Source organism: Sparus aurata, chromosome 15 (genome assembly GCF_900880675.1).
Source record: "Sparus aurata chromosome 15, fSpaAur1.1, whole genome shotgun sequence".
In the NCBI taxonomy this organism is placed as follows: Eukaryota; Metazoa; Chordata; class Actinopteri; order Spariformes; family Sparidae; genus Sparus; species Sparus aurata.
The window spans coordinates 15,566,660-15,578,716 of NC_044201.1; the positions used below are offsets into that span (position 1 = coordinate 15,566,660).

Genomic DNA, 12,057 nt, shown 5'->3' on the forward strand with positions numbered 1-12,057 from the left:
ACATTCTGCTCTCCCCTAACAGTAGTGAAACTGGTTTGTATGCGTTTTTTATTTCACCTAGCTGATACTGGGGTCTCTGTCAGTTTAATGATGGTGTTTGTCTGTGCAACACATGAGCGGCATGTGAAAGACAGTAGACCTAAGAGTTGTACAGGTGCGTGGCAGGGGCTGATGTACCATGTGGGAATGTTCAGAGAATATTTATAGAAATCTGTCCTGTTGGCCTCTATGGAATGCCAAGATATGTGCGGTAGCAGTGCCATCTCTCAACATCAGCCTCTAAATTCTGCACTTTCTTTCTCAAGTTCTTCTGTGTCTGATTATTTTGTCTCCCACAAGTCTGCGTAGAAAGGAATTACCTCGAGATACACTAAATAAGAACCATATGACAGCTCATTACCCAATTTGAGCGCCTCTGTTTATCATAAAAACATGTAAAACAACCTCTTGGAATGAATTCAACTGTGTTTAATTAGCTGTCTGCGTTCCTCTCACCGCTGTCTAGCTCCTCGAGCAAGTCTGGACACAGCGAGGTGGAGAAGGACAGTGGATCATCCACGGGCGAGCCTGTGGCTCCAGACTGCGACCGCCATGTTTACAAGAGTGTCCTGGAGGGCGGCGACATACCCTTACAAGGTCTACGGGCCCTAAACAAGCGACCCGACAGCTCCTCCTTCTCTAAAGGTAGGATACCAGCCACTTTAGATACATATGTGGCCAGTAAAAAGGCAGGTGTGTGTATGTTTATGGATGTGGGGGCTAGACAGTTCAGCCATTAAAGGCCTTTCCTGCTGAGACAGAACCAATCAGTTAGAGACAGGGATACATGTGTTTCCGTTTACCTTTCTGTTGGAATCCACACATTTTCTTTGCTCCCAGACCTCACAGCATTGGCCAATCACCTCGCAGCATTCATTCGCTCAGCAGCTTTTGATTTATTATTGACGCCATGGATGTTTTCATCAAACTTGTCCTGGCCATCTGCTTTGGAAAACTCATGGAGGGAGCGAGGTTGTCTTGCTAAGTTGATGGAAGCTAACCTTGGGGATTTTCCCCCCCTCTTGCTCCAGTTGTGAGTCGCCAGTCGCTAGGCAGGCTTAGGGCAAGACTCCAGAGCGTTCCAGCGCCAGGGAGCAGAGGGCCAGAGAGGGAATGGATGAGGAGGGGACGTGTGAGATAAACAGAGCTCTGCTCCTCACAACCCAGCCAGACAGGGGTGAGATAAACAGGAGGGACACAGAGGGTGGGTAGGCATGAGGAAGTCAGCTGTCAGTGTGAGGTCAGGGGCTGGAATGCCTGTGCACATGGCCGGGGAGAGAGAGGAGCACTGTGGGCCAGAGTAGATGTAAGGAAAAGACAGGAAGGGGCCGCGTGCCCTAAAATATGTCATTACATTACATCTGGGAAGACACGCAACACATGTCACCTCAGAGTGTGTCCTTTCAGAGTTCAAGTTCAATATGTTTCCACAATGATATATTGGCTAAAGCTGCACCAGTTGGTCAATTAATCAATAAGTCGATTGAAAAAAATGAATCACCAACTATTTTGATAATCAATTAATTGTTTCAGTTATTTTTTAAGCTGCCTTTCTTTGCCATTTGTGAGAGTAAATGAGAAGTCTTTGGGTTTTGGACTGTTGGTTGGACAAAAGAAGCAACGTGAAGACGTCATAGTGTGCTGTGTGGTTCTCTTCTTTAATTGATTAAAAAGAATTGGCAAATTAATGAATAGTGAAAATAATCATTAGTTGTAGCCCTACTTTATATGAATAGTTAAAAATAGGAATCATTTACATTAGTGGTCTTGCAGCAAAGACATATCAATATAGTTGTATAAGCTGAGAATTGTGGAACCATGTGGTAAATGGATTCTGCACCAAAGTCAACTGACTAACACGCTCTTTCATTAGCCTCTTGCTCAAAGAAATAACCAAGTGCTAGAAACCAAACACTCTGTCATGTGTTTCTGCCTTGTGCTCACAAAATAAAAAAGAAATATCTGTATTAATCTTTGTCTTTTAAAGAACTGAGCCTGAAGTCTTTTTAGTGGCCAGAATCTTTTGTTGCCACATGCTCTGAATAAAATCTAGTTAACTTCCTCAGCGTGTGTTTTTCTGGTAGATATGAACGTGACAGATGGGTCACTCATGATACACAAGAGACTCACAGCATGTGAAAGTGTTGTGTCATTTCCCAGTTCCATCTGTGGTGCTATCACGCACATACTATGGCCAGTAACTGAAACTGGAGTATTTCTCAGAGGTTCTTGACAGTCATATTTTACTGGGCAGGTTGACTCAGGATACATTTTTTATTTACAACTGCGCGAGGGAGCTGTGTATTAACAGCAGTGCCACAGGCCATTTATCACTGCAGCCGTCTGTCTAATTGCTAAAAGTAGAGGAGAAGAATATGTGTGGGAGGTTAGTGTGGGACAGGCAGCAGTCATGTGGGAACGTTGAGGTCTAACATGAACACAGAAAAGATTTGAATAGGTTATTTTTTTCTTTTCATTTTGAAATTGATACTGCAGTCAGTTGTAAGAATTCCTATATGACCTCCAACATCACATAACATTTCATGGCATATTGCTGTTTTAATACTTTATGTTTCACTTCTTTTGCTGTTTACAGTAATATTAATAAGCCAGACTGTAAATTTTCCCTTGTTCCATTTTGACAAAGCATAACTCATCAGTACAGTGCCATGCTGTCAGTATAACAGTCATCTATTACTTGATGCACAGTGCATCCAGTCTGCTTCCTCTTCTCATCTACTTTTGATGAAACTCGGACTTTACTTAGAAATGTGCCTGACTCTGTTTTAGTGTGTGTGAACCTGTGACCATTGTAATCTAATATGTTGTTTATTCTGTTGTCCTGCATGCTTGCCAGTGGATTATAAAGGTGGGAATAGCTATATAATTTCACCCTGCTCCTCTGTAAATAGTCGATCGGTTCTTGCCAGTAATGCAATAGGTAACCAGTGTAAGAGTATGAAGCCTCTATCTGCTGCCAAAGCCTGCATACCCCAAATCCTGCCTTCTAAGTTCAAGCCCAAGTTGCTGCCGCCCAGTGGTGACAGTCAGGAAAGCAGGACTAAAGCTGTCAGGCACCCAAAGGCCCACAGCTGTGAGGATCTGTACACGGGACCGTGTGACTCAGACTTTGCTGGAGCAGAGGAAAGAGAGAGTGGGCAACATGCAGACTGTAAGTCCAGCTGTGGCTCTGAGTGCATCGATGGCCTCGGGAATGTTTCCCCTGCAATTAGGAGGAGTGCATCAGAGTTTTCCAGCCTGTACAGGACCATGCATCACATCCAACGGCCCAGCTCAACCGGCTGCAGCCCCCACGGCAGCGTCCGCAGCCTGGCTTCTCTTTTTGAGAAGGCAAAGGCCGACAGGGGTGAAAGGTCAGAGGGAGAGGACGGGGGTAACATTCCACGAGATGTAGTGTCGTCACGGGTCAGCGAGTTTGAAATTATCATCCAGCGGTCCAGCCCGGCGCCCAGCCGCTCCTCCTCCCTGCCTACCCTGCACTCCAGCCACAGCCACAGCCCCAACCACAGCCCCGCCCACCTCTACATGGCTTCTGCAATGTCAGCGGAGTCCCTTTTGGTAGCCGACGCCACCCAGACAGATGCCTGCTCCCCGGTGGAGGCAGAGGGGAAGAGCTGCGGGGAGGAGGCCAGTGTGACGGTAGAGGATTCTGCTTCCTCGGAGGAGGATGGACACACTGTCAGGACTGAGTCCCCCTCTAACACTGAGGCCGAGATCGAGCAGATCTTCAGTAGAAGGTCCCCAGAACTGATCCACCCAAATGTCAGTGAATCAAAGAGTCCCTCCGCACAGCTGACAGCATCCCCTCCACAACACAACCATGTCCACCACCACCACCAACACCTCCTGCACCACCTGAACCATCAACTCCTCCACAAACCCAGCAAATGCAAAGGTTCCTGCCCGGCCTCCTACACCCGCTTCACCACCATCCTCAGGCACGAGAGGCAGCAGGCCACGACCCAGCAGGAGAAGGCGCCGTCTCTGGAAAAGAAGACCACGCTGCCTGGGAACCTCTTTCTCATGGGCCCTGCTCCCTTCAGGTTGCGAAAAAACCTGCAGTCCCACCAAACTCGGAGAACCCTGTTAGCCACCAAGGTGACAACAGGCACCCAGAGGCCCTGCACTCTGTCTCCTGAGCTAAGACCTTCGATCCCTCAGCGCCTGTCCTCCCTGGAGGTCCTGGAGAGGCTGAGTAATGGCGAGGGAACTGACCACCTCAGTAACGGGCAAGGCTTGGACGCCAACGGGAACCTACTGCAGCCGCTGGCAGCTCACCGCAGAGGTGGCTATCTCCATCCCTTCACCACTGTCACCCTCCTCTTCTCCTCCCTCTGTGGTCACTCATTTATCTCGCCTCTCTCCTCACCTTGTGTCCCTTCTCTCCACAAAGCGACGCCGCCGCCCTCCATCTGTAGTCTGTGTCGTGTGTTTACAAAGTGACAGGGAAGCCTCCATCTCATTCTGATTGTGCTGTGTGGTGCTCTTCCATTTCACTGTGAATGAGTATGGTCCCATCAAAACACTTCAGTGACTGTAGGAGGTTCAGGCAGCTTTTGGTAACGTATCTATCTCCTGGTGACATCAAATTTGAGTTGTATGCAAGAGTGCTTGAACCTGCGTAAGCATTACATCGATACATATCAAATTCTGCATTTTATTACATTTTGAAATATGTAAAATCTTTGCCTTACACAGGCTATATCTTTTAAAGTCTTGTCTTATCTGCAATCCTAGCATTCCTCTGTAATGTTTAAGCAGAATATTTTTATATAACATTGCATACGCTCTCTCAAATTGATGTCTCACCATGTCTGTATCAGTTTTATTTTTCTGTTTCTGGAACAGTTTACATCAGCCATCTTTCATTCTCTCACTATGAAAGGTTTGTTTTAGCCAGAAGGGATGTTCCCTGCTTTGATTTCTGTTACACAACAGCCACTATTTGGGGCATCAGACACAAACCTGAAACATTAATAGTTGTTTCTTGTGGCCCTTGCTGGGACACAGAATGAAACATCTATGGTGGGGCGGGCGAGCACATAAAGTCATAAAGATACAGAGCTAATATGATGAAGGTGAAACTTCAGTAAAGTAATGGATGCTGGTTGGTCGATCAGTAAAACCATGATGTCATGTTTATGTTTTGGCCAAGGTACAGTAGGTTTCATATTTCCTTTCCTGCGTTTGTTTTGTCATGAACACACATTGGATCATTCTGTGTTCATTCCTACGTGCATGCAGGATCACATTTGGCTTTTTGAATGTGTGTGCTTTTTAGTTTTAAGTGTTGCAGATACTACAGTATTCATTTAAAGCATGCCTGGTTGTATTTATTGTATATTTTTATCATTCTTTTCATTGGAGTTAAGGAGTTGACTGCAATATCAACATCCTATATTTGGAAAGTGTTGTTCTTGAATTGGATTTGGCCTCAAGGTTGACAGTGGAAATGCTTCACAACTTTTTCCTCTATCTGTTTCTGTTTCAGACTCGTCCCCAGCACATGGGGAGAGCCCGGATGAGGTGTTACGGAGACGTCATGGGGACAAAGAGGTAAATTCTGAAGTTTCAGAAAACACACACCATAATGCTGTGTTATGAACTTTTGCAATGTAAACGTCCTTTATCATCAATGTAAACGTTGTTCACTGCTCCAGTAAATGGGACATACCTTAGATCAGACTCAGCAGTGGGAGATAAACTAGTCCGCTCAGCTCATAGCACCCTTTAGCTCAGCTGTTTTAGAAAGCTAACACTATGCTAGCATGATTCACAGTAAATATAATTTAACAGTGTGTTTAACAACAAGACCGTACTGTATCGTACTGCTCTACCCATTCCGATATTCAGCAGTTTTCTAATGATTGGAATCAGTGCAATTTTCATGCTTTTTTCCAAAAAACTGGTAACTAGGGTTTTCTAATTAATATAGTGCAGTAAAAAGTACAATATTTACCTCTAAAATGTAGTGGAGTTTAGCTATAACGTTACAGAAAATGGAAATACTCCAGTTAAGTATAACTTCCTAAAAAGTATTCTTAAGTACAGTGCTAGAGTAACTAAGTTATATTCCATCACTGGTTATGAATGAGGAAATCATATATTATACATGACCAAGAACGTGTCACATGAATAAAAGAGTAGAAGAGACCCATATCTGCAGGCACAAACACTTCAGTCTGGTTTCCTGGCAGAAAATCTTGGAGGAGCAGCGGCGGCTGAAGCGGGAACAGGAAGAGGCTGACACGGCGTCGAGGCGACACACAGGCATTGTCCCGACGCACCACCAGTTCATCACCAACGAGCGCTTCGGTGACCTGCTCAACATCACAGATAACACAGAGAAGAGGAAATCAGGCATAGAGGTACAGCACAGGGCTGCGTCTTATCCTTCTGTAAGCAGGAAAAGGGACGGCAGATGGTTTGTCAGTTTGTGTGTGAGTCAGGCGGCGAGCAGCTGACAGGCCCGTCATTTCTGCACATAGACGGCTATTTCCTCTGGGTCAAACATTCAGAGGGTGAGAGCAGCGACAGAAGGCAAGATATGAGTTGTTGAGTTTATCACTGAGTATTTCAAATGGACTTCCGGACTCCCAGATGTGTTTACCAAGGTGTGCCTGCTCTCTTGGCAGAGCAGCTTCACAGTAAACAACCCACAATAGTTTCATACTGGGAATGCTCCAGAGGACAAGTAACCCAGTCAGTCACATGCACCTCATTCCTGTCATTGCTTTAATATTTATGTTTAGACTACGCACTGAGGAGACAAGTTGGGCAGATTTACAGCTCACCAGAAGAATCTTTTCTTCACACTTAGCCCAGAGAGTGTAGTAAACACAAAGTAAAAAAGATGCAGCTACATGAGGGTGTTTAGTCTTCTGAATAACTGTCAACTGTTGCTGTCATAAATGATTAGTCACCCACCTTTGTTTTATATCCACACAGAGAACTCCAGCTATGGCTCGCTTCGACTTCAGAGCAGAAACTCTAAAGTAAGTTTTTCCTTTAATCTCAATTCCAGTAAAGCTGAGACGATGTGTTATCAAATCCATCAAGCTACCTACTTACCTACCTATTATGTATCTGAGTCTCACAGCAGGTGGTATTTGTTGTATTTAAAGATAAACAGAGTTTGCTGAAGTGGTTTTTGGCATGTGTTTCAACTTCTGACTCATAGGTGGGGTTAGCAACTTCAGGCCAAAAAATCTTACAATCAAAGAAAATGACTGTTTGGAGTAGCAGAATAATGGAAATACATTACAACTTAACTTTAACTTGAGTTTGAATTAAACAAGCCCATCAGATCCTCCGAGCAGACTAGCTAAGAAGTGCTGCTAAATATCGTTCTGCATAACCACAATTGCTTCATTTTCATAATTTAAAATTTTGACTTTTCTTCAAATTTGTAACCAACCTCTTTTTTGAACATTTGTAGGGAATTACCATTTCAGAAAGGAGACATCGTCTACATTATTCGACAGGTGGATCAAAACTGGTATGAAGGGGAACACCATGGAAGAGTCGGCATTTTCCCTCAGAGTTATGTTGAGGTGTGTGTGTTCTCTCTACCTTTCTTCACTCTAATAACTGTTCAAATAAATTAAGAACTAGGACAAGTTATTGAAATAATGTTTTTGTTTTAATTAGTCAGTTACATTATTCTCCAATTTTTGCATCATTCTGCTGCAGTTTTTTTCTGCACAGTGGGAATAATTGTATTGTCTTGTCATTTGTTGTCTTCTTCAGCTCCTTCCCCCCACAGAGAAAGCCCAGCCAAAGAAAAGTGTCCCAGTACAGGTACTGGAGTATGGAGAAGCTCTCGCCCGCTTCAACTTCACTGGGGACACAGTGGTGGAAATGTCCTTTAAAAAGGTAGGTAGAGGGGATTCTTCATTACAGACGTCTTCATTTGTTAACATTGTTCTGAACCTATTAAACGTGTTTCTGCAGGGAGAGAGGATCACATTGATTCGTAGAGTCGATGAAAACTGGTATGAAGGCAAAATCTCAGGCACCAACCGCCAGGGCATCTTCCCCGTCACCTATGTAGAAGTGCAGAGACGACCTCGTGTCAAAAATGGGGTGGAGTTTCCTGACCCTCCTGTCAGCCAGTCCCCACAGCGCAGCACCAATGCTTCTCCTCAGGTAAAGACTCAGGGCCAAACGTAGGATACATGTATTTATGTAGTGATGAATTGACCCATATTTTTTTATTCTCTTCTATGTTCACCTTGACACACACCTTTTTGATTCAGTTTTTTTGTCTAGTGATTCGTCTCATCTTTTGTTTCCTTTTCTTTCTGTGTTTTTCTTCCATTTCTTGTCTTTACTTCCATCGTCCTCCTCCCACGTTCCCGTTGCTCTTGAAAGCTGTATCGTAATCGTCTGACCACCTCCCCCCTGCCCCTCCCTCGCTCCCCACGCCGCTCCGTGTCCCCTGAGGTCCACGCTATCTCCTCTGAGTGGATCTCCCTGACTGTGGGAGGCGGGAGCCCTCCAGCCGCCCCCACCCCTCCCCTGCCACCGCTGCCCACCGTGTCCTACCGCTGCGGCGAGTACCTTCCCCCGCCCTTCTCTGCCAGCCCTGTGCCTGCCATCACTGGCAGCCCATACTGTGTCTCCCCCATGGCTTCCCCAGCTGCCTCCCCTCTTCCCCCGCCATATCCGCCCAGACCTAATTCGACCACTCCCTTCGTCACTTTCACCCCACCTCAGGGGGAGGACTTCCTGCTCTCCCCTCCCTCCCCACGTCTGTCACGCAGCGTGAGCCCCTGCGGCGGGCCGGTGCTGGAGGGCTGGCTGAGGGGGGAGAAGGAGTTGACAGAGGGGGAAAGCACAGAGGGGGACAGGGGCCACGCAGCCCCAGGCAGCAGGCAAAATAGCCCTGCAGAGGTATCTTCTGCATGGTGTGCGGTGTTGCATCTCAGGTTCACTCTGAAATATGGGCTTTTGGCCACAGTTTGATTCCCTAAAACAGATGTTGGATGAAGTACTGAAGCTGATGTTGTTGAAAGACGTGACTAACTGGTAGATATGTTAACGTTTATCATCGCCCTGCAGAGGGATGAACCTGCTGGTTTCATGTAGAAAGAATGAGTTAAAACTAGTCACGCCGCTCAGGGCTGCAAGTCTGCATGTTGTTGTGTGTGTGCCACTAACCCGCAAACGTTTTCTAGTGTCTTTCGGTGTTTGTATGGTGAGTTTCAGATTTCCTAGCTGTAAAGGACTATAAGAGGAGCTATTGTGCCTGCATTTCCTGGATTGATTTGAGAGCTCAAGTTTCTTTCTCCTCATAAAATTCTGCATTTGGTTGCATGTTGTTGTTGTTCTATGCAGACATGTGTAACTCAGTTCTGTTGGAGGTTAGAGGTTTATTTAGGACAGCGACATATTTATTGGTGAGTATTTATAGGTTTCACATGTTGACTTCTGTTTTAAAAGCTGCTACAAGGTTAGAATTTCCAGCTGTAAGGATATGCAACCCGACTGTGACTGAAGTATGACAACATTTTCAGCAGGTGGATACGTGGAGCGGGCTTTAGAGAGAAAAGCTTTTATTTTGAAATGTCCTTTACTGATCTGAGCTGTTTGTGTTGCAGTTTATGAGGAATGATGACCATCATGGACGGAGCTCAAGAAGCCCTGTGATGCTGTTTGACATCCAAGAGAACAACAATGTTAACTCATTTGCGGTAAGCTGATACTGAAGATTTACAAAGATAATGTGCACTAGGTCGAGTGACATTGTCTCTTTAACTCTTTAACCCATCACCTGTAAGATCCATCTGACTCACATCATGTTTAATTCCCATTATTCTTCTATATCTGTGCTACATGTTAAATATGTGAGATCTTAGCGGACTTACATTTCATTAAAGGAGTAGTTTGACATTTTTGGGTGGCAAAATGTCTTTGCTTTCAGAAAGTTAAAGGTCCACTGTTTAGGGTTTAGTGGCTTCTAGGGCTGAGATTGCAGATTGCAAACAACTGAACACCTCTCACCTACGGTAGCCACAAAAAATTTGAAAAAGGTGTAAACCTAAAAGGTCATCTCTTGGACCAGTGTATTGTTTATCCGATTTTGACTCCTGTAGAAACATGACAGTGCAACACGGTGGACTCTGTGAAAAGAAGAACTGCTGCCTCTGTAAATAGAAAGGCTCAGTGTTAGGTAACAAAAACACAACGCCTCCTAGTTTCAGTCAAAACATAATTATTTTATTTTATTTAGCATTTCAGTCCCCCAAAATTCTTACACACTGCACCTTTAATTAAGATCAATGTCACTGTCACATTTTTCCATTCAATAGCATAGCATAAATACTGAAACAGTGGTAAACAGCTAGCTCGGCTTCATCTGAAGCTGACCAGCATCTCTTACTAAGCTCACTAATTAATAATTTGTTTAATGCGTAGAAAAAATTGATAGATTTGGTGTTATGTTTCAAAGTGGAACCCAAATATTGGTGGGCTGAAGAAACAAAATGTGAGCTCTAATGACATAAAGCTGAATACAGTACCAGGCAAAACTGAGGGAGCAGGCTGAGGCAAAAAAACAGAAGAAAAAAACAAGACCAAAACAAATTGGAATTGCACAGGGAACGCTGACACAGGACGAAAACAACAAATGCGGATAACCTGACATCTTAAAGAGGGAAAACACGTGGACTGAGCAGACAAAAGGTTAATAGGTGACACTGAGGACATGTGGGAGAGAAACAGGAAGTAACAGGAAAGAACTGAATTAAAACCAAAAACATGATATATTGACATTTCTTGACTTGATGCAGTGAGTCTTTTCATCATCAACTCTCCCAACTGTTTACATTGGCTTGTTATGGCTATGTTAAGCTAAGCTAACTAGCTGCTGGCTTCAGCTTCATAATGAAAGGAAAAGCGGAATCCATCCTCTCAGCAAGTAACTAGACTACTAAGAGTACATTTGCCCAAAATGTTGAACCGTTCCTTTATGCTGTACCTTCCAACTTCCCTTTAATACTGCATGTTCATTCTGAATTTTCTCCTGTAAAACGTGAACTAATATTTCATATTTCCTGTCTACATGCTCTCACTCTGGTGTCTCGCCTTTTCTCCTGGGCTCCACCAACGTCTCCTCTGCTTTCCCTCCTGGCTTTTAACGGATCACTTCCTTTTCTGCCTTGCTACTTACTGGACCTACCTTCCTGTCTCGCACTTCAACCCCCCCTTCCTCTCTAACTCCTCACCTCCTCCCCTCGACTTCACCTTGGCCTCCTCCGGAACTCTCGGTGGGGCCGCTGTCTGTCTTTTTCTGACGACTTCACCTTCTACTGCTACTCAAAGGAGGCAGTGTGTAATGAGATCTTGAATATAGCTGAGACCTCGGTGAGGTACTGCAGCACCCTGTCCCACCACCCTCATGACTCTGTCCATAGACTGCACCCCCACCCCAGTAAACAATCTTTCATCATTTCCCAGCAACCCCAGTCCCACAGCAGCAGCCCGGAGCCGAACCGTCTAAACTGTGGAATGTGAGTAAGATCTGTGTTTCAATTTCACTCACCATATCATAGTTTTATTGTGTACTGATTTACCAACTTGTCCTTGTATCCTGCTCCAGTTTCCAGGCTCTGTACAGTTATGTGCCACAGAACGAGGACGAGCTGGAGCTGAAGGAGGGAGATCTCGTCAGCGTCATGGAGAAGTGCGATGACGGCTGGTTTGTCGGTATGTGTCGCAGGCCTCGGGGTAGATTCCTCAGAGGTGCAGTCACACTCGCTGTGTCACATTAATCCATATAGGGTTTCTGCAGAATGACAGCAAAGGATTGAACGCGTGCAATGTGCATACTCGGTGCTCCTGGAGAAGTAGAGTCATTTTCACCATGTCACATCCTTCCATATAGGGCTTCTAAAGGACGACAGCACTTGATGCATGCACAGGCATTGCCCTTGATTTTAAAAATAGCTAAATAAGTTATTTATGTTCTCAAATCATGTTTTTTTCGCTTTTCAT

General features: G+C 44.9%; 1 protein-coding gene across 8 annotated transcripts in view; it reads left to right on the forward strand.

Annotated features, from left to right (window-relative positions):
- Positions 1–12,057, forward strand: part of sorbs1 (sorbin and SH3 domain containing 1) — a 48,864-nt gene that overhangs the window by 32,357 nt on the left and 4,450 nt on the right. For 4 of the 8 annotated variants that reach the window (XM_030441730.1, XM_030441726.1, XM_030441728.1 and 1 more), the window contains 12 exons: positions 506–684; positions 2,897–4,345; positions 5,552–5,616; positions 6,258–6,428; positions 7,009–7,055; positions 7,499–7,613; positions 7,810–7,935; positions 8,014–8,208; positions 8,434–8,955; positions 9,663–9,755; positions 11,386–11,573; positions 11,663–11,769. In XM_030441730.1, the coding sequence (XP_030297590.1) occupies positions 506–684; positions 2,897–4,345; positions 5,552–5,616; positions 6,258–6,428; positions 7,009–7,055; positions 7,499–7,613; positions 7,810–7,935; positions 8,014–8,208; positions 8,434–8,955; positions 9,663–9,755; positions 11,386–11,573; positions 11,663–11,769 (3,257 nt within the window). The remainder of the gene's footprint in view (positions 1–505; positions 685–2,896; positions 4,346–5,551; positions 5,617–6,257; positions 6,429–7,008; positions 7,056–7,498; positions 7,614–7,809; positions 7,936–8,013; positions 8,209–8,433; positions 8,956–9,662; positions 9,756–11,385; positions 11,574–11,662; positions 11,770–12,057) is intronic. The other 4 variants (XM_030441729.1, XM_030441732.1, XM_030441733.1 and 1 more) reach the window with 4 other exon arrangements.